General features: G+C 41.0%; 1 protein-coding gene across 5 annotated transcripts in view; it reads left to right on the forward strand.

Annotated features, from left to right (window-relative positions):
* The window catches only part of CCDC85A (coiled-coil domain containing 85A), a 181,717-nt gene that overhangs the window by 134,023 nt on the left and 21,520 nt on the right, over positions 1-26,174 (forward strand). For 2 of the 5 annotated variants that reach the window (XM_059719442.1, XM_059719443.1), the window contains exons 3-4: positions 8,177-8,253; positions 23,606-23,725. The exons of 1 other annotated variant lie outside the window; for it this stretch is intronic. In XM_059719442.1, coding sequence (XP_059575425.1) covers positions 8,177-8,253; positions 23,606-23,725 — 197 coding nt within the window. Of the gene's footprint in view, positions 1-8,176; positions 8,254-23,605; positions 23,726-26,174 lie in introns of those variants that run through there. 2 more of the 5 variants (XM_059719447.1, XM_059719444.1) reach the window with 2 other exon arrangements.

Here is a 26,174-nt window from a genome sequence, read left to right on the forward strand (position 1 = left end):
GCCAGAGCCAGGCAGCAGGAGCAGCAACAGCCCTGGCCTCAGACAGGTAGCATATACTTCTCCAACTCGGATCCTGGCATTGGACCTGGGCCTGGGTCAGGGCCAGATCCAAAGTTAGAGTCACAGCTAGAGCTTCAGCAGCAGCCTGATCTGGACCAGTGCATGAATCCAAATGAGATTTTTCTCCCCAAAGCACAAAAAACCCAAATTTTGGATTTGAGTAAGTACAGTATACAAGATATTTCCCTATGCTTCGCTTTTAAGGAGGGAATTTTTTTTAGGTTCTTTTACCTTCCAATTTATATAACCAACTACTTTGTGAATTTTGGACCACATCCACAATGCTCCAGGAAATACATCCCTCAGTTCACTGTGCAGGGGCCTAATGTACTTTATTTCAGCATTCACATCAGCATCAACAAAAATTCAAAAGATGAGATTAATGTAGCATTGAATTTGTCAATTCAAATGCTGGAAAGTCAAGAAATGAAAATGATAGCCATTGGCCATTGAACATGGTACAGATCTGTCCCAGGGAAATCAATGGGAGTTTTGCTGTTAACTTTTCTTTAGAATTACTAGTTCATCCTGTATATTTTCAGCCTCTCCTTTTGCATCCATCACTGCCTCTTTCACTCCTCCTTTCCATCAAGCTCATAGCAGCAGAACATAAAAATATTTACTCTACACTTGAATATTGTTGTCATCAGCAATCCCTCAATATGAGGCTATTAATCTTTCAGTAAAAAGGGAAGTCATTGCTGAGCCTGTAGATGACTGAGGAGACAGAGCTGGGATCCACATGTTCAGTTGCAGACATGGCAAACAGTTCCGGAAGAAAGGACTAGATCCTGGTAATGTCAGTTCACAGATCTTTTCCTTTGTCTCTCAGTGAGGCGAATTTGCTTAGAAAGAGCAATCCCTTGTCATATATCATGGTGTCATTGGGGATAATTCAATGCTTGAGTCTCCCAGGTAGTGATATGAATATTGCATTTCTTCAGATTGAATTTCTTATTTTGCCTGCTTCGGGAGTGGAGATCATCTGTGAGTCAGGAATCTAGGACCTGTTATAGGAGCCAGCTGTCTGGCATCCTTAGGAAATGCACTGTCCAATAGAGCTGGTGCTATGTAAACATGACTTCCACACTGGTGTTGTTTGCTTGAACCAAAACACTGACATTAGTTCTTCTGTCCTTCTAACTAATATGAAGGATTTTCAAAAGATACCACTGATAGCAATGTTCCAAAGCTTTCAGATTTTTCTGATACGTCCTATAAATTTCATACCTATACAACAGAGTAGGGATGACAACAGCCTGGTAGATGAGAAGTTTGTTTTGGGTCTAGATGTTCATGATCATCGGAGACATGCAGAGCTGACCCTAAGGGTGTGTGGGGCCTGGGGCATATCAGCATGTGCGGGGCCGGTGGGTGGGGGTGGCGACTGCCTGCAGAAGCCAGCGGCAGCGTTGACAGTAGGGAGGGAGGGGAGTGGTGAATGGCTGGAGCTGGTGGAGTGTGGGGGGGGAGGGGGTGGTGAGTGGCTGGAGTCAGCAGCGCTCGGCAGTGGCAGAGCTGACGGCGCTCTGCAGCAGCGGCGTATGACAGCCTCAGTGGGGCCTGTACGGCACTGCCCACGGGGCCCCGCAAAGCGTGGGGTCTGGGGCAGTCATCCCAATTTGCCCTCCCCTAGGGGCGGCCCTGGACACATGATTTCAGAGACATTCAGAAGTAGCACTGATAGATATTATCTGGTGTTTCATATAATTATCTATGTTTACTTTTTTGGAAAGGTGGCTACCCAGGCAGGGGAAATGCTCAGTATTCTTCAATAATATGTATGGAGGAGCAACTGGCTGGTTTGAGGTGGGTTGGTAAAGGGTTTTGGTGTTTATTAAGCTGACAGTGAATCAAAGCATTTTATAACTTCACAGAAGAAATCAAGAGTGACCTGGAGTTCTTCAATTGCATAGGCACACACAACACAATTGTCAGTGTATTGGAGATCAGTAATGGAGGCATTTGTCATCTTAGATTTGGAACATAACAGGTTGATGTTAAAGAGATTTCTATCCATGTGATGCTGGATGCTGATACTAGATGGAAAGCTATCAGCAATGAGATGTAGAATAGCTGTGAGACAGGTGGAAAAAGTGTTGGTGCAATCACATATCCTTACTTGATTTCACAATCACATTCCCTTGCTTGAAGGGGTCCATTTCTGATCTATTCTTTAGAATGATTGTTGCCATGCTGTCATGAATGAGTCTGATAACGGTAACAAATTTTGGTGGGCATCCAAATTTCATCAGGATCTTCCATAGGGCCCCTCTGATTGAATCAAAGGCCTTAGGTTAATAAAGGCCATGTTAAGATATTGATTTTGCTCTCAGCACTTCTTCTGCATCTGTGTAACAGCAAAGATCATATCTGCTGTACCTCATAAGTGGTCTGAAACACACCAGGATTCAGGTGTAGGAAAGCGAGTCTATTGAAGAGATTGCAGGAAAGGATCTTCCTAGCTATGGACAGGAATGCAATGCAACAGTAATTGTTGAAATCTGACATATCTCCTTTCTTGAATATGGTAATGATTCTGGCATCTCAAATCTCTGGAAATCTGTTCATGTTTCCAGATGTTTATAATAGTGACATGTAGCTGGAGAGAGAGCATTTTCCCACATTGCTTATAACTTTCAGCGTTGTGTTATGCTTTGTTGTTCTTCATCCGCTTAATGGCTTTCAAGGCTTTCTCAATAAATTGGTGGATCTGCAAAGTAGACCTTTGCAGAATGGCTTTGATGTTATTGTCTTTCATATTAGACTCTCAGATTAGGAGCTCTTGGAAGTGCTTCTTCCACCATGCGTTAATGGTGGTGCTGTCTTTAAAGACTGTTGTTGCTGACAAAGCAATAAATGGAAAACTTCATGGATGTACCCCCCCACATCCTTTGATCTCAGAGGGGTGATTCCTCATGTGCTTGGCCCATATATAGTTTTTGTTGCACTGAAGAAACTATGCATGTCACACCTGTTGACATCTCTTTTGCTTTGTTCTCCCCCCCCCCTGTTCATTTTGTTCTTGAATTTTCTTTTGGGTCTCAACTTGAATATATTGATAGGTGTCTTGCTTTTGTTTGTGGTTGGTGTCATTCCACCAAACTTTGAAGGCTGTTCTTTTTCTATCAGTGAGAGCTTGTGTTTCCCTACCATTCTCTGTGAACCAGTCCTGATGTTTCTTTGTGGAGAAGCCTAGAGAGTCTTCACACATTTCATGGTTGCCTTTTTTTGAGGCTCTCCCAGTGATCAATGGTGGCAAGATCATCACCAGGGAGGTTGGAGAGATTCTCACTGAGACACTGCTGGAAATATCTGCTCTTAGGAGGGTTTTTCAAACACTCTATTGATCCTCTTCCTTGATTGCTTCTTACATTTACATTGTTCTGAGGTGATATGAATTGACACGATGGAATGTATCAAATGATGATCTGTCCAGCAGTTGTCTGCACTGGTCATAGCTCTGGTAATATGGACATCACAGTGGTCTTAGGTATGCACATAGTCAATCGTCAACCAGTTACCACTGTTTTGAGTGGGGGTACATCCATGAAGTTTTCCATTTATTGCTTTGGCAGAGCAAGGAGTTTATAATGATGAGATCATGTTCTGAACCCTTGCCCAGAAGAAGAATTCCATTTCAAATGACTTTCCTCATCTCTTCCTTTTCGAGTATTCCCTTCCATAGCTCAGAGTCCCTGCCTATTCCAGCTCTGCAATAGCCAGGAAGAATTATCTCCTCTTCTTTGGGGACAGATGACAGAACTTGGTTGCATTTAGCATAGAATTCTTCTTTTGTTTCATCACCTGCATTGAGGGTCAGGGCATGTGTACTAATGATTTTGCATGTTGTCTGTTGGGCAGTTGAAGATGAAGGGTCATGAGATGGTCAGTGGGTGTGTTTACTTGTGTGCTTTAATGCACAGTATCCTGTTCTCTTGTGCATTAAAGCATCATGTCAAAAACAGTGCTAATACCCTAATGCACAGTAGAATTAGTCTGCTGCATACTAAGCATCACTAAAAAGATGCTTGCTTTTTCTACTGCACACTAGGGCAGCCTAATCCACCTTTGTGTAGTACCTCATATTACCTTATATTAGAGGACATTTAAACACATACATTTGTCTGCTCTGACACACTGTAGATCTGGTGTGTCAGAGCAGACTTGATTAACCTTCAATGCATTTTAGTTCCAAAGTGTGCTGCTGCCATTTTCTCAGGGCTGACGCGCATTTCGTCATTTATACAAATGCATGCGCTGCAGCACAAGCACGTGTACAAATGCCCAGAGGTACTAAACTTAATGCACAGTAACAAAAGCACATTAATGACCGTGTAGACATGCCCAGTGATGCTGAGGGGACATTCCAGCATCTAAGTAACAACCTTGGTCTTGATAGGAAAACCAATGTTATGGATGTGTCTGACTTTCTTTTTCTTCCCAAAAGAAGGAAAGAGTTTCTATTTCTATAGAGATATAAAAAGAATAATTTTGTGTACTAGAACTTGTGCGGGCCGGGAGCGATCCAGGCCCTTTTTCGCGCCGTGGGCTGTGGCCAGCAGCCCGGGCACGCTGGGTCGGAGAAAGCAGGCAACATGCTAGAATTAGGCACGGACTCGTAATGGTTGATTCAAGATTGTTTACTTTACACCGAAGATGGTCGCGGTGTAGGCTGGACAGTTCCCCAGGCAAAGCTCCGCTTAAATCCCCAGTTTGAGGACTCAGACTGTACTCGGATCACTCCCACGGAGTTGTCGAGGCTCCATGGATCCTTTTGCGCGCAGGGAAGAGGGATATGTCAAGGATTGCACTCGGTGACAGGGAGAGGCTAGAGGCTGATCAGACCCCTGTTGCCTTCTTTGAATACGCTGGGTCCAATAGGCTCCGCAGCGCTTAGAGATCTTCACGAGACGTGAAGTCTCCTCCTCCTGATGTTCATGGAGTCCTCCCTTGCGGGGTTCTCCTCGGAGTTCTCCAACTTGGGCAGAAACCACTCAAGCCTCTTATACGGCTAGCAAGCCAATCGCTAGCTGCCACATGGGAATATTTTAACACAAGCCAATAATGGGGCTCGAATTCTAATACAAATGGCGGGAACTCTTTGCACCATGCATCTCTGTGCTGCAAAGAAGAAATGCACCCTGCAAAGAAAGCTCCAAAACGGCGGGAAAATAATTCAGTGGTGCCAAAGCACACACAAAAACAAAATCACACCCTTGGGTTGTGCACAAAAATAAAGATTTGCTAGATTGGCCTTTTGTTCCTGATCTAATTCTCAGTATTAATGAGCTAGCTAAGGGAAACTAAAATAAATTTGGTACATTGCAGAATGGTTCATAAACCAGGAGATTTTAGGCTACGTCTTCCACTGCAGTAAATGGCAGTGAGTTCAGTGGAGTAATATCCATTTACCCCAGCCAAGTATCTGGCCCTTAAGCTCTGAAATGTAAATCAAAGCATAAAACTGAGAAGTAACAATCTTGTAAAATATGCTAAGAATCCAGAAGTTGTTACAATAGAAAATGGCAGAAGTTAAAACCATTTTGAATATGACTATGTATGGGCAGCTTCTACAAGCTGGGCTGGCATTTATGTTTAGGTGCAGCAAACTACTGCTGCTGCTATTGGAAGTTAGAGACAAATCTGGAGAAAGTGTGGCTGGAGGGGTGATGGGAGAGTAAAGTCTTTCTCCAGGTAGAGTGCCAAGGAAGTGATTGCTTTTCTGCTGGGGAAGGCACTGAATATCTCTCCAAGAATGGTGTGTTACCAGGTGGAGAGTGCTGCAATAGAAAGCCCTTTCTAAGGATATGGTTAATTAGGACAAGCTTCTGCAACTTCTCCATGCTTATCTGAACCAATCTTTGTGAATCATTAGATATGCACCCAGTACTAGTTATGACAAGACTTACATAGCAGGGAACATAAAACCTCAGACCACCTTTTCCCCTCTCATCCTACAACACTATATTTAGTCCAATACCTCACTAATCATTTCTGACAAATGTCTATGTATTTTTTCATGTTCTGTAAATTCAGACACGTTATCTATGTGTGCACATTTTAGGTTACTGCAGTCTCAGAGAGCATTAAGTAACACCTCATATATTGTCATTTTTTATTCTATGGGCTGGCTGACAGGAGAAGTGATTAGGATGTAATAGGACTCTAGCATGCTGGATCCTTAGCTGATTTAAATTAGAGAACTCCACTGGAAGCAATGGAGATATGTGGGCTTACATCAGCTCTGGGTATGGCCCAGAACATCCACAGACCTGTCCTTTAGAGATCAAAGGCCTAATTCTCCTCTTTGCTTTACCATTTTCAAGCTGATATAACTCAAGTTACAGCCAATAGGGTTATACTAGCATAAAGAAGGTGGAGTGAGTTGTTTAGTCAGGAGCCAAAGGATAGCTGATTTTGAGCACAGTAAGAGGAGATGGCAGAGTCCTGGTTGTACTTTTTTACTGAGAAGAATGCAGGATAGTAGGGAAATGGATCTTTCCTATTAAAGTTGAACAGTAGGGTGTGCAAAGCGGGCCCTATTTGATTTGGATTCGGCGTGAATCAGGGACAGTGATCCAATTCATTGATTTGGATCGCTGCCTCGATTCAATTTGGCCAAATCCGAAGATTCAGTGCTGATTTGGAGAATCAGCGATTCAGACATAGACACAGCTTTAACTGTTTTTTCTATATACCTTGAGAAGTGCTTCTGGTCCATTTCCGGGTCTGTTGCTGAGTGCGCTGAGGAGCCTCCCGTGCTTCTGCGGGACTCTCCAAGTGCCCCACCATCTCAGCATTCATGAGCCTCTTGCTACCTTGAGGTATGTAGAAGAAACATTTAATGTGTCTATGTCCAAATCGCTGAATCTTTTCAAATCTCTCCAAATTGATTCAGTGGGTTCCAATTCTATTTGGATAGATTAAAAGGTCCTCTGATTTGATTCAGATTCAGAGATTTAGCCACCGAATTGAGCCAAATCTCTACCGAATCAGATTAGGGACTGAAGCTTCGCACAGCCCTATTGAACAGGTGTTATATCCTATCCCATGCGGCTTTTTAGATGGTGTTTTCTAATTGTAGAATTTCTTTTTAGCCCAAGACTGGCAAGGTCCTCTGGATAGAAAAAATTGATTTTTGGCTGCTTTCAATTCAAGGTCGTTTCCCTTTGTTTTTGACCAAATTAGTTACCCCCAAAATCAGTGGGAGCAAGACTGGAAACCATGTGTCTCATTCTTGAGGGTGGAGATAGCTCTGGGAATTTAAGAGTGGTGATGATCTTTAGCTCTCATATTTGAAGGAAATTCTTATTCCACTGAATCATCCTAGTGAGATGACTTGATAAGGTGAGCAGGGCTTACATTTTTAGGTATATATGCATAGGAAAATGAAGGTGGGATTGTAGCACATGCTAGTCTACCAGAGGTCGTTTGATTTAGCTGGCACTGGTAAAAATAGCAGTGAAGAATAGCATGTGTTAGCATCCAGAGTATAAGTCCTTTGGGGACCCTGAATGTACTCTGGTTGCTGGCCTATCCATAGTCTGTGCTGCCACCTCTACATTGCTACTCTTGCCTTGGTTAGGTTAAAGCAAGGACTGGCATTATAGCATGTGCTACAGTAATCAGACTTTCATTTTTCAGTGTGGCCATAACCTGTGATCAGATCTTTTATCTGTGGTTTTGCAACAGTGACACCTGGAGTTCACTAAAATATTTGTATGAGTGCCTATAAAATAGGTATGCCCGTGCAAGCCCAGGAAGTTTAGACTAGGGTTTAGTAGAAATTGATCTACCTTACTCTCCTTCAAGACTATTTGTGTTGTAGGGCAGCAACCATCCTAAGCATCATTTGGAGTACAGTAGATTCTAAATCAACGAGGGCTTGAATGGATTCTGCCAGGATTTAAGGGCTTAGTGCCAATACTGTAAGTAGATTATCTGCTGTTATCCTAGAAAGTAACAGTTCTGAACCTTTAAGGTGCATTTAGGAGAAGGAACCTGCTATGACAATAACAAATAAGACATCTCGTGTCATACGCAGGCTCTGACGCTAGTTGACCCAAGCAGATCTGTGTGTATAATGTGAGCATTTTTTTCTTTTTAATTTTAGAATCTACCTTGTCCTATGTTAGGCAGCTGGAGGCAAGAGTAAGACAGCTGGAGGAGGAAAATCGCATGCTACCCCAGGTGGGTGACTTCCTGTTGATAGGAACAGTAGCTGAAGCTAGACAGTAACACTTGAGTATTAGTGTTTAAGATAAAATCAGTGTTTTCTGTAATTTTACATTGATGTAATTGAACACACACAGTGATCAAAGGCTCTCATTCCAGTAATCAAAAGCTCTCACTTCCTTCTTGTTTTTATTTCTCATTAATGATTCTAGTGAGGAATTTCTACTGGTGTGTCTAAGACTATAACAATACTTCTGTGCATTTTTCTTGCTTGCATTTTTCTCCTTGACATCTGTTGCCACCTTGATAATAAAAAGTTCACTAGGGATAATATGTTTTTTATAATTGACAATCAATTAAGATGCTTTAAATGATAGACAACTGACCCTTTGTATTTATGGTTTCATTCTAAGAGTCTCTTTATTTCTTTACCATAAACCATTGATATTTCAAATGCTTTTTCTTTGGTTAACCAAAAACTAATTGGAATTGTAAATAGAAATTTCTCAAGTAATTAAATAATAACTTGATTATATCTACTTGTGATGTTTTTACAATTGCATGATATGCTTAAAAGAGAGGCTGAAGTTCAATTAAAAAATAAACATAAAGATGAAGGTTTTTTTCCATCTGAAATTAAAGTTTTCTTTGGATAGGCTTTTCTTTTCATTTTAAACATTTTTTCTTTATTAGAAAAAGTTAGATATTCATTGTATTTCAATATATATGATTAACTGTTAATGAAGTAGTGTGTGTTTCTGTTATACAGTAATAATACATTTTGCTTTATCATTTTGTTTTTATTTTATATTGATTGATTTGGGGGGAATTAGTAATTTTTTTTTAATTGAGGATTTTGTCTACTTTAAAAAGCAAACCTGTGTAGTACCAGTTTAAATGATGAGCTTGTTTGGATGAACTTTTGTTATATTTATTCAGAACATTGTCTTTAGAATGTAAAATCCAAGATAGTGGTGAATTGAAGGGGAAGTAAAATCTACTGAGTAATTTATTCATTTGTATACACCGTTATATACACCACAGACACAAATGCATTATGTAAAAGAGCGTAGGATTTAGTTTTATGATGTTCTTTGCTAGTGTAGATTTTAAACTACGTTTTGTTGTGTGTCAGTAGGCTAATTGTAAGAAAGGCTTCCTTATTTAGCTGCTGGCTTATTATCTGACCTTGAGCAAGTTATTTTACTTCTTGGTACCTTAGCTTATCCATCTGAAAAACAGGCATTACCAAGGGGTAATGAGAATTATTTAATACTATACTGATAAAAGGCTGTAGGGCTTTTAATAGGAAAGCCATTGTGTGATATATAGCTTCTCTCACTCCTTGGAGTCTCAGAACAGCAGAGACTTCCTATGCCTGAAAAAGGGTGACTGCACCCGAAAGCTCACTAAGAACTTTTTTCCAATCTCTCAATTGGTTTAATAAAAGATATTGCATCGACTCAAAGAACATTGCCTGCCTGTGTCCTTAGACCAACACGGCTACAACCAAAAACCTCAGAAGTGACAGGAAATTTCACCTACTTCCATTTAAGAGGTGCACAAATTGAGGCCCACGATGGGGGCAGTGTGAGCTCAGAAAGTATGGAGCAGCCATCTTCTATAAATCCATCCCAGTTAAGGTGTCTCAGGCTGGGGATCCAAAATCACTAATCCTTTTAGGAAAATGATCACAAAGTCTATAGCAGACCCAAAACACCCTGATGAGAGATATGCAAGGGGACTAATTAGATCAGCAAAAAAGTCTGTATCATGCCTTCTGTTGACAAATATATGCTGTATGGCTAGGGGGTGGAGGCAGTCTTCTGGCTTGATTCTGGCTTGATTTTATTTTATTTTTTTTAGCACTAGGACTAAGAGGATGCAACTAGTTTTGTCAAATCCCAATAAATGCTGTATCATCAGAAATTATGAGAATGACACGTGAGTTTGTGTGTCACTCCCAGCACGTCTTGTTCAACCTAAGAATGTTATTGCCTTCAAGAGAGGAAGAAAGAAAAGGCCTCCAGCCTATACTGAAGTCACATTTGATTATGTTGTGTTCCATAATGGTACCAAATGGGGAACCAGCCCAGAATCATTTTCTAGAAAGGTTTCTCATAGGTCATTAGGTGAGTTCTCTTGTTCAGGGCACCATTCCCTATGACCTCTTTCCATCCCTTTAAGGTTGGCAATATCAAAAGAGCAGCAGTGGCTAGACTCGTCTTATTTATGGGCTTGTTGTCAGTATGGGCAACATGCTGAACACAATTTCAGAAGCTCCTTATGTTGTACTAACTTTGTTTCTGATTATTTCAGGGAGAGTTTTATGGGAGTTAGGTTAATGCTGAATACTTCAGCAAATCCACAAAAATGACTAATTCACTACACATGGAAGTAACCCTGATGAATAGGTGGAATTTTAAAATGTCGAGACTGTATATATCAGAAGATAGTTTTACTCAGTAGGCCTGAATGAATGAATTTTACCATCAGGGATCTTTCCTGATTCTTCTGAGGCTTCTGATAGTGCTGCATAGGATGCTTCACTTTTCTTTTCCACTTACTTCCCTTCTCCTATCACCCTGCTAATCACCCTGCTCCCTTCCTCTTTCTCTTCTCCCTTTACTATTCAGATCCTCTCTTCCTCTTCTCCTGGTTCCAAACTTATACTAAGTTGTTAATGGCACACCATTTAAGATGTGTATCTAAAAGGTTTTATTAATATTTAGCAGCAGGGACATCTATAGATATGAGTGTTTCAAATGATACCTGCATTGTTCAAATTGAATCCTAAACTCTTGTTTGCTATATCATACCAAGAGTTTACAGTGGCTGAAGAAAAATGGTACCCACAGTGAATCCTTATTTCAATGTAATCAGTCTAATTTGGAAAAGTTATAAAAAGGTGTAAAAAATGCATTTATTCATTTAAGATTGTAACGGCTTGCCCTTGTTGTGCACAGTTTCTGAAGTGCTAGTTGATGGCATGTTAGGAGGTTTAGGAATTTTGAGAAGCTAGAGACAGGTTGTATGTTTGCACAGTTGGTGAGGGTTGTCATTTACAGGTATTTATAGCAGATAGCATGTAATGAGGTATTATCCATTTCAATTTATAGTTGCAGTTATGAATTTTAGGCAAGAAAGCAGACACTTCCCAAGTTTTTACATCATGAAGCTGGCTTTTTTCTATTAAAGATCAAACTGCACTGGTTAGGCATGAAGATGCAGGTTATTATTGGTTCATAATAGTACTTTTGAAGCACTAAAATAGATAGCAGTCCTTGCTAATGATGTACACAGGGAGATACAAAACGTTTGTAGCATGTGCATTGGGTACAAGGAGACCGGCAGCATGGATCAAGATTTTGTTGAGAGACTAGTGATATGACTGGAAGTTGTTCTGCACGCTTCACAGAATCACAAAATTGTTCAGACTTTGGAGGATCAGAAAATACACAGACAGAGAAATCAGGGTGATCAGCTTGTTTTCAGTAGATATGGAGGGGTACTTCCAGATTTTATATCACTAAACAACCTAGTCTACAGAGTGAGTTATTTCTTTTATGTATTCAGCACTAGCTGCCACTTCAGGGTAAGGCTTACTAAGCATAAACACTGAAATACTTCTTTTGTACCAGGCTTTGTTTTTGGCTGGTAAATTCACCCAAGCAGGGAGTGTGCCCAACTTAAAAATACATCAAAGACTATTTCCACTGTATGGTAATGTTACTTAGGGTTGTGAATTTTGTGATAATTTTATATTAGCAAAAGCCCTAGAATATATTTAATTATATTGATATATACAAGTGTGTAACTAGTGCTTATATCTTTGGGGAACTGGCATGGGCTCTACAGGGAGAAGCACTTAAAAGGTTTGCTGATATAGTCACATCAGCAAACCTTTTCCAGTGTAGGCTAGGCCTTGCTGAATGGGCTTTAATCATTCCTACTGTAAGGAATTACAGATCCTGTGTGAAATACAGTTTCTCAAATGTTGGTTGATACCATACCAGTATGATTTAAGAGTTGGTAGAAGCCATAGAGGTGGTATATTTACTCTGTAGATGAGGACCATAATTAGCATGCATTTGCTAATTAGCATATATTAGCATGTTGTGTAAGATTGCAGGAGGTGAATAGAAGAAAGTTCTGAGAGATTTCCTCATGGCAGTAGTGGGCTCTGTGAATTCTGAACAGAACAGAACAGTGATAGGAGGCTTTGGTTTGCCTATTTGTGGGTATTTATGGAGGTAAGTCAAATAACGTATTTACTTAGGAAAAGCTCCTCTGTTTTATTATGAACAACACAATTCCAGCAACACAGGCAGTTATTATAGGACTCTCATTCATCTGATGCGAAATCTTGCAGGGGAATCCCAGTGGGTTTGGTGGGAGAGGATATGGTAGAAATTTGGCTCATATATCAGATTTTCTTGTCTTTCAAGCATAAGAGCAAAGGGCACATTTTATCTATTCATCTCTATTTCATGAGGCGAATAACAAACAATATTGTAAATCTAGTTTTTAATCGTTACATCGTAATTAATGAGGAGTCTGCACTGCAGTGAGATATGTCTTAAAATGTAACTTATAAAATGTGAGCATCATGTTTTTCATGTCTCCTTTCCATTGTTGATGTCTACCTCTTGATCAGTTCTTGTCCATAAAATTTTAGGATACATGTGACAGTGCACTCAGCAGTCTGAAACTGGATTCAAATCTCTTTACGTTCATGTTACATATTTAACCAGTCGTGTTGCTGAATATTTAGATTTAGTCTACAGTAGGCAATAGAAGTCGCATTCAAACCTCCCCCCTGCCCGATGTGCACGTATGACTATGATCAGAAGCTGGGCCAGCGACTGCTCTGGTGCAAGTGACATCAGAATCTAGCCTCAGAAAATCTGTTAAATGAAGATGCTTTTGAGCTTATAAAATGCTATACGTGTGTGTAGCTGAGCCGTGTAGTCAATGCATATTTTTGAAAGGATGCTCTTGGCAATGTTTTTCCTTAAATTACTTCTATTTTTAGTTGTATTTTTGTTTTGAAAAAATGTAATCTTGTTAGACTTAGAAGAAAAGTCTCTGTACATGTAAATTGATTATAAGTGCCACTTTTTAAGGAAAATTAGAAAGCAATATTGTCAGAATAACAGTCCCTGAACCAACAAAAAGAATCTGTCATTGTTGACAAAAGTCTATACAAGACAGTATAAGGGCTGGAGGAATTGAGCTCTCAACTTCCATGGCAACGCAGCATCTGTTGGACATGGCAGAGTTAACACTGTAATGTGCTTATGCAGAGGTTAGCTAACAACTCAGTAAAGACAGGGGAGGCAGCATTTCATTTCCTTCTGGCTGTCAAGTCCTTCCTTTTCAGCTTTTTGCTTCTTGGCTCCCCCCTCACCCGCAATTAGTATTATTGTTAGTGCATTGCTTAAAAACCCAGTCAAGATTTGGTTCATATTATATAAAATGCTGCTCAGACAAAGAATGAGACAGTCCTGGCCTCAGAGACCTTATGATCTAGATATACATGACAGACAGACAGATTCAAACACCCAACAGTAAATAACCAACTTTCTAAAGGTCAAGGCATGTAGTTGATTATATATCCTTTCTCCCATCCCCTAAAATCAGTCTTCTTACCCACACCAACCTGAACTGTTCCCACTCTCCCAGGATTTCCCCCTCCAGTTTTACTCCAGCCCAGTTAGAATACATAACACTTCCCTGGAAAGGAGGTGGGGGAGACAAGACAAGGCATCTGCTTAATGAGGTGCCATAGCACGTAAGAGAAACCAAAATATTTCCTGCACAGGAATATAATTCCTGCACAGGAATCGGGTAGGATAGATCACATTATCATTCAGCAGACTACTGACAGGAACTGCTGTCTGAGATGGATACACTTAGCAGACCAGATTAAAGAGCTAGGAAGAAAGTATGAGGAAACCAAACATCCAGTTTTCTTAGAAATGATGTCCTGGGCTGAGATCAGAGAAGATTTGGGAATGCCTGTTTGTTGTTAAACTTTTAGTGCAGTTGGGGAGTGGCATGAGTTGTCATTGCACTATATAAATTCAGTGCTTTGCATGACTTCTCTCTACTGTGACCACTGTTCTTCCCTCCCTGCTAAGTCTGATCTAGAAATGTCATATTCTTTTATCAGATGTGTATTTGGGGCCCAGTCATCTCCAGGATGGACCTTCAGCCTACCTGGAACTGACTCAAAAGACCACTGGGGACCAAAGACTTTTTTTGTGTTTGACTTTGCATTTCCCACTCAGGAAATGATCTCTAATAGTCAGATTTGAATCTTAGAATGAGACCCCTGGAGTAACTATTGATAGAGAAGTTTGCTGAGGTATAACGTGTGGCGAGAGAGACAAAAGAGCTATACCTAAAAGTAAGAAAAAGTGAAAAGGAAGTGAAAATAAGTAGGCAGGAGCAGTGGACATTTCAGAATTGTTCCTGTTCTCAAACTGAGGCAAGCTAAACTCTCAATACTGCAGGAGGAACAGAGCGTGCCCACACAGAACCCCACCCACTTCCACGTAGGCCCGCATGAGTCACGTACAAGTACGTGCAGAATCGGAGCCTCTGTAAAAAAACCGTTGCCTTGTTGCCATTTTCAGTGATGATCCAGAATGAGAATGAAAGCATCAGTACTTAAGAACAGCGGATGAGAGTTATGCTAGCTACCTCCCTGACGTCTTCTGTTCTGCATACAAAGCAGAGGTCTGGCTCAGATTTTGTCATGTGTCATCCTCTGCATGAGGTTTGTCTTTGCACTCTTCTAGTATTTAGAACTTAAGGGCTTCCCACTAGCAAGACCCAGATTTCAAGAAAATCCAGGAATCCGGAAAGTGTTTCTAATCTACACAATGGGGCTGAATTTCATTTCCAGCAGTAATTCTGTAATAGCTAAGCAGATATCCACGATGAATTGATAGTCTTGGTTTTCCTGTAGACCCCATGAAGTCTCCTGGTTTTTTAAATTCAGATATTTTGTATATCTGTGGTCTATGAGAATCAGTCACGATAGCCTCAAGCCTTTTGTTTTATGGAACACTTCAGCTTCTTTTGTGTAGTTTTGTTAAGAGCTTAGACAATGGATTTGTGGATTTGTGTAAGATGGTTTGGATAGGGATGATCCTGCTTCATGCAGAGGGTTGGACTAAATGACATATGAAGATCCCTTCTAGCCATACTTTGGGATGATATAATTCTTACTCCTTTCTCTTCTCCACCACAACCAGGCCATATCAGAACAAGTTGCTCAAAGAGCTGTTTCTCACAAGGCTTCTTAGGAAACTTTTGTTTCTTGATGGCATAAAATCGACCATGAATCAGCCAAGCTGAATGCTCAAGAGGAACCACAAGCAAATAGTCATGGAACAACATGTCAGGAAACACCAGCATATGCAAATAAGTATGATCCCTGGTTCAGGAGGTAGCATTAACTGGTGTTGGCATCTTCAGGCAGACAGAATCAAAGGGAACATATGAGTATATTCCAAAACAAAAGACCTAAGATTCCAGGTAATTAAACCGACTCTCTTAGGGAAAATACTGGAAGCTCACAGACCTGCCCTACAGATATAATTTCAGCATGGGTTGCTGATAATCAAACCTAATAAATATATTTACTTTCTTGGAGAGAATCAATGTAATTTAAAGATAGGTAGAAAGTGATAGGCATATTCCATGAAGGCTTTCTTAAGAAGGATTTTGATACAGTAACACTTTAAAGGCAAGTCTAAAGAGCAGTATATACAGGTTTCTCTCACTTTATGCAGGTTCTGTATTTGTGGTTTCACTCTTATGCAATGACCCTTTTTATACCCAAAATTTGTTATATGTGAGGTAAATTCACACTTATGTGATTGGTGTGGTGGAAGCCTGTAGTCAGCTGCTTTGTACAGTGCATTGTGGGAGTGACACACATCAAAATATAGTCTCCTGTATGGATCTGTGCTCGTTGTCTGTGACATGTGTTTCTGTAGTTGCCATCCCCATTATGGCTTGTAAGCATCCCATGGGTTTATCTCCTACCCCTCTCCCTGGTCCATCAATGAAGTGCAAGAGAACTTCACTAACACTACCAGCCTCTAGCACCCTCTCTTCACACCAACTAAACATTCACCACCACTCTGTGCTTGTGTGTACTTTCTGCTGTGGGTGAGTACCAAAATTGGCTTGTAAAAGTGGCAGAAATGGGCCTGGGGGTCAGTATAGTCGAGGTCTTGGAACGTATCCCTATTTGTTACATTGTAAAGTGGGTTCCCTTGATGCAAATTTGAGTTATGCGCTGTTTTCCAGGAATGCATGTACAGCTTAAAGTGAGGGAAACCTGTATAAGACTATGTGGAGTGAGTTATTGTACTTCTGTTGTGTTAAGTAGGTATGTAAGATGAAGACAGATAAGAATTGATTAACCCTAGTTCTACTTCATTGTAACTGCAGTGCAGTCATTAGATACTTCTCTGTTGTAATACCTGTAACTAGAGCTCCCAAATTAATCTTCTTTTACATCCAAGCACCATCTAGTGTTTTAATAAGGATCTAAAAGATTTTTCATGTATTAAAAAATGCCCCGGTTAGACTAAATATGCACAAAACTAACTTTTCACAGTGTCTGGTTTGTTTATCTCTTGGTTAGTTTAATCATATGCGGTGTAATTTCCTGTCGAGTGAACTGATTAAAACATGTGTTCTTCTAGTTAGATGGCTGTTTTTCCCCACCCAAGATTAAGGATCTGCAGGCGAAGTTATAATTGTTTTTTGCTCCATTGTTGTGCTGTTTGGAAGTGGTTGGTAGCTAAAGCATAAAATAAAGTAGGAAAATACAGAGGATCTTGTGTCCCGTGCAGAGAATCATGAGCAAGGTACTTCTGGGTCCTAATCATGGGACAGGCAGTGAATTTCCTTATGTCTTTGTAGTCCTTTACTTTACATTGTGTCTTTCTTCTCTGCACTGGTGGTAATATTCTGTGCTAGTCTAATGATACTAAGCATGCATTCTGCCACAGTCTTTCAAGTCCTTTGTTGTTTGCCCTGACTTTTCTGTTAAGTGTGGAGAACAGGTGCTTGACAAGGTATGTTTCTGCCATTAATTTAGTTGACTTCTGATGTTTGTGGCATAAGTAATTTACAGGCATACTGATAAGAGACCACTTCATTTGCTAAATCATGGGGCAAAAGGCCACATGGCAGGTGATGGTATCCACTCTATTACAAGACTTACCTTTGTTTGAGCTGCTTTATTTTGTCAATTTGCATTTTTTATAACATGGCTTGCTCCCTGCTTTCACTGTTCAGTGTCTAGTTTCACCATAGGCCAGTGCATTGCTTCATGCTTAGGTTTTTGTTTTTAACCCTTTCTTTTGTGTTGTGTGTTGTGAAAGGTGACTGCCTCATTATTAGATTATCTTTCCTTGTGATGCAATTTATTATTAGTGAGGGTTCAGGAGCAGCACATAGATAAAGTTGAAAATGTCCAGCTGAAAAGAGGTTTTGACCATCAAGGGGGATTTCAGAGAGGCTATTGTTCTGTCTGATGACTTCTTAATTTACGAAGTGTCAGCAGAAAACTGGAAAAGCAAAATTTTCTACTGAGATCTACAAGAGCAAGAACCATAATGAACAAAAATGGTATTTTAATGAAGCATGTATTTTAATCAACAGGAGAATTTCCAGCTTGCTGTCTGGCCTTAACAGATTTCAGAACAGCACAGCAGTGTAAATCCAGCTTGTTCTGCCTTCCCAGTTTCACTCGTTTTCATTTTCGTGTGTATTTGAAACACATCAGCAGCTACACCCTCTGCATTGGCAAGAACTAGAGTGAATCTGGGGTGGGGAAATGAGAAGAACGGTTTCAGAAGCCAGCAGTGATTGGATTGGAGTGGCGTTTACCCATCAGGAAGAGTGTACTTCCCTGGCACAGCACGTGCCTTTGGGATTAAAGGTTGTTGAAGAACAAGATCTTTTCATTTGTTGAGGTAGAACTTCCTATGCCAAGTGAACAATCAGTGCAGGACCCAGTGGATAGGAAAATTGTATTTTCTCTGAAGCATGCTTTGGAGGTGAATACAGCTATCCTCAGGGTAGTGATGTACTATGTCTCTTCCTTCTTGGTTATTCTTGCATGTCCTGGGGAGATTGCTAGTCAGACAGTAACCAACAAAATTTCTTTGAAGAAACCTGGCTGATAAATTGAATGTAACTTGAATTCCTGTTCAGTGCATCATGACTGTTCTTATCAGTTTTGTAGACAGAAAAAAAAAGATATTTCACAGGGCTCAAACAGACAGTAATTAGTTTCTTCCTTAAAGGAGCAACCTGTTCCAGGGCATTATAGAAATATAGTCAGTTTAACTAATATTCTGAGGTCAGCATTAGAGTGGTTCAAGGTTTCCATTCACCTGATATTTCTATTGTAACAGTGTGAGAGTGAGCTATATTTTCTTTTGCTTCCAGTTCATTTAAGAGTTGCTTGGGTGACCAGGTATAAGAAATTAAGTGGGTTTACTCACAATAGAAAGTTGGTTTATATGTTTGCTTCTACCACTCTCTACTATAAACTTTTTGACAAAAAAGAGACTGAGACTTGTTCACATGGTGTCTCAGTTCCCAAAGTCATCCTCTGTTTGCTGCAGACCTATGACTTGCTTACGTTATGGGTTAGACTTAGAGATATAAACGTGTATCCTGTACTCTAGCTTGGGTTAATTGGCCAGGCAAAGTCAGGAAGAGGGGATTGGTAGATTAGAGCCTGGACATGTGACATGCTGGTACTCACTCTGGTATAATCAGCCTCTGCCTTGATGTACACAGGGAACAGAAAGGTTATGATCGGCCTTACTCAAATACACTGTAGAATATCTCTTAAAACCATATTGGGTAAAATCCACTAGTGCAGTTACACAAGTGTAGGTTTCATTAGTTTGTCCCCATCTCCGATAGACAGTTCTTTCCCTTACACACACAGTACCTGTGTCTTACCATGACGGAGGTCATGCAGCTGTACTGAGGGGAGGCTCATTTTGTTCAAGGCAAACAGTCTATTATTGTTTCCCTGGTACCTTGTGATGTAATAGAGCCAAGTGTAGAGCCAAGGGGTAGAACCAAGCTACCCCTTGATCACTGCACATCTGTCCTCTCTAGATCCTGTTGTTTACATCACTGTACAGAAACCAGTGTAAGTTACGTTGACGTAAACATGCCAGCTGTCCAAGTCCTGAGCAAAGAATACGAAAAACCTTAGAGAGCCATATTCTTCTGGACTTGCAATTCCATTTGTTTAATATTGTTCTCTATACCTAAAGCATCTCAGGTAAAAAGGGTCTGATTTTCAGGAACTGATGAGTGCCTCCCTGAAAATCATTCTTTTCTTGTTTGTTGCATTTATTCAATACCCCAAAATGGGGATAAACTAAAACTCCTGGGAACGAAATTCTCCACAGTTGGTGGCTTTCAAGTTCAGAGGCAATTGGTTGTCTTTAATGGGACAAGCCAAAAAAGGTTTCAAATGCCTCTTAGCCTAGAGGGCTTTAACATCCAGATCCTAGATATGGAGCACAGGTCTGATTTTCAGATTCTGCCCTGAGGATTGAAAGGTAGCCGTGTCTGCTGCTCAGATAGAAGATAATCAGGGGCAGAAAAACCTGTAATATGGGGGAGATGGAAATGCTGTCTCTTCTTCATGGACAGAGGAGACTTAGGATTGGAAAAGGAAGCCAAAGGGGAAAAAATTTCGTATGTCCCATTAAGATATGAGCTGGGGATTCCTTGAGAGCTGTTTCTGCTTTGAACCGTTCATTCAGGAGCAGGTGGTAGGGCAAACATGCTAAGCATATGCAAAGGTGATTGCCTGGAAGACAGCATTCTGCTGAGGAGAAGACATGACCTCTCTGACGACTGCACATCTCACAAGCCTCTTACCTTTTTGGACATGCATAATGTTTCTTAGCTGTGTGCACAGAGACTTGAATTCATTTCCGCTGCTTTTAAGGTCAATATTTATTCTGCATGTTTGAAACAGGCCAGATATTTGATTGGCTTAATAAAGAAATAGAGTATTATTGAGTCATCAGAAAACCAAGGGATGTGGGAAAATTTTCCTGCATCTGAATTGTTCTGATTCACAGTGGTGTAACAAGCTGAGCTGGCTCCTGGGACAAACTTGTGTGGGAGAGCAGGGTGAGTGAGGGCATGAGTTCTGAGATCAGGACCCAGGGCACACGGGTTCTAAGAGCAGGGGAGGGAGGAGGCACACAGGTCCAAGGGCAGGGATGAGGGAGGCAGCAGCTTATTTGCAACAGTGAACAGCAATCTCAAATGCTGGAGTAGGATACTCTAGAGCAGTGCCACAATCGCCCCCAACTCCCTCAGAGTCATGGCAGCATTGCCATGCCAGGACTCTAAAATAGGCCTTTTGGAGCTGCTGCTGCCATGTGCTCTGCCTGCCTCGGCTGTTGCTTTTAAAGCAAAAGCAGTCAGGACCTATTTTGAAGTCCCAGCATGGTATGCTGCCAGGGCACCAACTCTTTGTGGGTAGGGGGTGATTCCAGCAGTCCCCCTGACTTGGTGTCCAGGGCAGGCATCTGTCTTGCCCACCCCTAGTTACACTACCGCTTGTTATTTTTATTACTCCTTTCCTTCGCCTTTCATTTCTCTTCCAAATTATAATTTTGGGTCTGAATAGTAAGTGCCAATTCTATAAATCTTTTATTTTAATAACAGAAAGAAAAATAAGCTGAAACTCCCTATACTTTTCACACTGCATACCACAATATTACTTGTGCACCGCTTAGAAAAACTGTGAGGAGCATCAGTTCTTGTGGAAAGTATGTTGTGGGGTGCAAGTCTTCTCTGATTATTAGGCAAATGTGCAACTAGTTACAGTTATTTTCATTACAGACAAATCAATGTGTCCTTTGAAAAGATGAAGAGCATTGCACAAGATGTCCTTGTCAACCTGAAGGGTTTCAAGCAGAGATCCTGAAAGGCAGACATTTACAGTGTTTTGCTCACACAGCACGATGCCTATTTACGAGCACTCTCACGTGTGTAATCTGCATTTGTTTTGAGGCCTTTTCCTATGGGGGAATACTATCTGTGTGAAAAGCTTAGATCTGCTGCATCTGCGGGCACCTACCTCCCAGGAAATCCCAGGTTCAGGCCAGCAGTTTGGAATAACCCCAAGGGGCTTGCGTGTCTGCTGCCTCGCACCTTGTGCGGTCCTTTACACTGGTGTCAGTGGAGCACTGGAGTGGAAAATCCTGTTCTAATGATATCATGCAGAACATGCAGAGTTGCTTTAGACTGTGATTGCTTCATCCAACGTATTTTCAGTGCAGCCAGCTCTCTGAAATTCAGCTGCACTTCACATCTCTCTCCTCCTTACCTTTGTCTTTTTCATTTAGATTATATGTTTTTGGAGCAGGTTGTCTCTCATAGGTATGTGCATGGTGCCTAGTACAAAGAGACACTGATTGCAAACAGGCATTCCACAAACTATAATAAAAAAAAATTATGATAGAAATGCATTCACGCACACTGCAGCACAGATTGTTGTGGCATTTTTAATGAAAAGCTACCATGAAAAGCAGCAGTGAAGAGATGTATAGTTCTCTCTGTTTTACCAAGTTCTAAATGTTTATTTTCTTCTATACTGGTTTCTTTTTTATTGAATTAAATTCTGCATGAAGGAGCAAAGGATTATACATGAAGAACAGGTCAAGAGGAAAAGGCTGTTAGTGCCTCTTAAGTGCAAGAGGTAGCAGATGCTGCCTGTGCTGCTATGCGTTTGCTACTATGAGAACACAGCTAGAGTATTTTTAGCATTTCACCAAAGTAAGCTGCTAGATTAGGTTACCTCAGCACTGCAGTATTGCCATGTATTTCCCTGTTATCACTGTAGGGAACACAGTGATTTTTAAGATGATGAAAACTACAAATGCTTTTGTAGGCTGTGGAGCTGCCATTGTGCTCGGGGTAATATCCAAATCCCTAATGAGAAGAAAGTTACTAATGGCTGCTTCAGTTTAAATGTGTTTAATTATTGAATTTACTCTTTGTATTATCCAGTCACACCTATATTCTCCAGTCAAGCACACAATGAGAGAGAGCCTCCGTTTTTAAGAGCTTGCACCAGAAATAGGCAAGGTGGATAAGGATGGGCAGGGAAAAAAGGGTTCAAAGACAGGGAATGACTTGCCTATGGTTCTCTGACAGACAACTGGCAGTCCCAGTTTCCTGAGTGCCTTCCCTGCTGGATCACACCACTTACCAAAGGCTTTGTGCTAAAGCATGCCTTTGCCCCTTGGTATGTCAGGCCAGTTACTAATATCTTGTTCTCTCTCTCTCTCTCTCTCACTCTCTCTCTCTCTCTCCCCTCTCTCTCTTCCTCAATTGTACTCTTGAGCTTAATTACTTCAGATAGCACTGCAGAAGCTGGGAAACAACAGGGGTGACTTTCAAGGAGTCACCTGCCATTTTATCTTTGGCTGAATACGCACCCTTAAAACAGAGAAAGGACCAGGAAGGAATCATGCAAGGATCTCCCCACCACTGCCACTTTCTCAGTATAATACAGCAGTATCTGGATTGCAAACCCTACAGGGAAATGTTAATGTAAAATTGTATATCTATATTGATAGAGATCTATATCTGTCTCTATCTATATAGATATTCATATCTTTCTATATATAAATGGATTGATATATATCTATATATAAATGGATTGATATATGAGTGTGTATGTGTATATATATATCAATCAATCAGTAGCATATGCATTTGTTTGTAGCTAGTTATCATTAAAACCTACATATGGATCCAAAATTGTCTTCTCCTAACCCTCACAACACCCTTGTGACAAACTACAGGTGAGTGGTTGTTAAATTGTCTTAATTTTCCAAATGGGAATGCTGTGGCACAGAGCACTGGAAGGGCGTGCTCAAGATTTTCCAGGAAAGCTGTGGTCCAGCAAGCTGCCCTGCATGCACTGACTGCTGTAGAACATTTTGCAGAACAGTAGGTCAGTGGCAAAGCTGGGAGTAGAGCTCTGGTCACCAGAGTACAGTCTCTCTCTAGCTGGTAGGCAACTGCTTAAAAGAGTGTCTTTTGCAAATCAAACCCATGCATTTTACTCACCGTAACAGCTGTGCTTAATTTTGAAATCGGTCCTTACAGGACTGAAACTAGCACAAGCATCAGTGAGAAATAGGGTAAGGTTTTGAATGAAATATACCCTCACTGCTTACATGATCAATTGACTGTCTTTAAAAGAAATTGCAACTGTTTCATTAGGTGCAAACACCTTTACTTATTAAATAGTTTCTAATTTTCTACTAAGGGTTCCCTTAGGATGCCATCAGGGGCGGATGGGAGTTACTGCTCTCCAAACCATCCAGCTAGCTTCAGTGGACATGTCTCACCTTCTCAGCAGCCTGAATCAGTGGTAAATGCTATTAAGGTAACATCTCTCCAGTGCAGTACATGCTGAATGCCTTGTATGTTATTTGACACATGTTCCATCATACTTAGAGCATTAGCGTACTTGGAGAAATATCACCATAGTATTATCTTCACAGATGTCTTTCCTGTTTTATGTTATTCATCATTTCTTTGGAGGGCCAGATCCAAAGTGCTCTTCTAGGTGCCCCAATTTAGACAGCTTGCCCCAGGACAGGGAGGATGAGGCATCTAGCTATGCAATCTGCTGACAAAGGCACTCCGCTGGCAGTTTGGGTGACTTGGGTTCCAGTCCCTGCTGCCAGCACTATTAATGACTTTCACATTAGATACTCATTTGTTAAAAAAAAGAAATAACTCAGGCACCAGGTCCCATAAACCAGGTGTCTTGCCTTCCAGGGAAATGTCCTCATTACTGGGGTAGAGAGGCAGTCTCCATCTTGTCCCTTCATGTCTGCTCCTGTAACTCTTATACTTTTGAGTACCCAGTGACTCAGCTTCAGCAGGAGGGGTGGAAGGTGCCCTTCTTTCTCTTGAAAGAAGGGCAAGGGAAAGAAGTTGTCTGTAGCACTGTACCTAGGGTATCCTTCTAGGAGGTGAGAAATGTAGGTTAAAATCCCCTTTGTTTTATGGCAGCCTAAAACCCCCATCTCCCAATTAATTTGTGAAGGCTCTGAATACACGTGCAAAAATGGGCACTACAGCTACCTGTGTTTGAGTTAATGTGGGTGCTGTGCTTTGTACTGAACTGAATGCAGCTTTCAGTGTCCAGTGGGCATTAGCTTTGCTCTCTGGATGCCTAATGGATCAGGGAGTTTCGGGTACAGTCCTATTTTACCTTTATGAGTTCCGATATGTAGCTACACAACTGTAGTATTCGGCACTTGCACACAATTTGGATCCTATTTCCACCTGTGGCAGAATAGGATTGCCCATATATACATGTACCATCAGAAGTAAAACAGACTGAAGAGAAAAAAATCCCACATTGCTTTTCTTTATTCTTTGCATTTAATAAAGGGGAATTTCTGCCTCACTGGGACACAGTCCTGGGCTCCTTCACTTCCACAGCAGTCCCACTCACTAAGCCACACTTCTCTGACTTGCTTGTCTACATATTGAAGCCACCTCAGTGAACTTACTTTAAGAGGCTCGGAGAGTATTCTGGCTACTACCTACCCCATGACTGGGTGGTTATAGCACTTTGCTTTGGAGTGGGAAATGAGGGTTCAAAGTCCCTTTAGGTGAAAAGGGCTAAGAGCCTAGTTCTCTCACTGATGGGGCTAAAAGTAGAAGTAGCCCATTCATTTATCAAACACTCACTAATTGTGGATTTTCTGTAACTAATGTTTGGGACTTACACAATATTATTCATGTGCCCAGGAGATTCTCTTCCATCCCAGAGCCTGCCTGGCCATAGTGCAGCCTTCTGAGCATGTTAAATTAACCATAAACCATGATTGTGCTCTCATGTAAGTGCCTCTTAGGCATGTGAAAGTAAAATAGGATTTAGCCTAAGGAGCCTCCCAGCTCTGATGTGGGTTGCAACAAAGCATAGGAGGGACCTGAAGAATGGATGCTAAATCAGGATCACTTCTGCACATATTGAGCCTCAAGCTAGAATTGGGGTGACTAATGAATATAAGCCTCCATGGTCTTATGGGTAGCAGAGCATGATTGATCACTTTTGGGACTAAAGATCCTAAATTCCACTGAAGTCTGGTTCAGGGGCCTACAAGAACAATTTGGATCTAGCCATAACTATTTTGGGGGGGACAGGGACCATCTTGTTGTTGTTCTTGTGTGTGTGTGTACTGGGTTTAGTGTAACGTGTTGCTGGTCCCTAATTAGGGCCTGTATTATAAAGTGTAATAATATATCTTTTCTCTGAAGATGATGAAATAGAGCATGTTTCTGTGTAGGTGAGGTTGTCTATTAGGGTGACCTCTGATTTGCATAATATGAGATGATAATGACCCGCATAGACAAATATTTTAAGGCAAAGGTGAAGTTGGTATATATGTGTACAAGTTATATGTATAGGTGGATCATACATACTTCACCATGTACTTTCAGAGAGCATAAATGAAACATCTTTGGCAATACCTCGCAGTTGAGGGTGATTGTCTTCCATGATTGTCTTATCTGTGGGTCCGAAGATGGCTGACAAGGCTGATCCAGGATCGACAAACTCTGCTGCAACTTGGGCACGTGTTTCCGTGAGGAGTGGGTGGCTCTGGATTCTTGATTTGGTCCATGATGCACTAAAATATCAAACACTTCATTCATTTAATAGTGAAGATGATGTAAAATAATCACTGTTTTTATGGAAGTTAATATAAGAAGAGAATTGTTCTGTAACCTGGGGCCAGATTGTGAAGGGCTCACTTAGGCTGGTCAGTGGTCACTCATATGCCATCATAGTGACTTCAGAGGGACTCCTTGTGTGA

Source organism: Alligator mississippiensis, chromosome 1 (assembly GCF_030867095.1).
Source record: "Alligator mississippiensis isolate rAllMis1 chromosome 1, rAllMis1, whole genome shotgun sequence".
NCBI lineage: Eukaryota > Metazoa > Chordata > Crocodylia > Alligatoridae > Alligator > Alligator mississippiensis.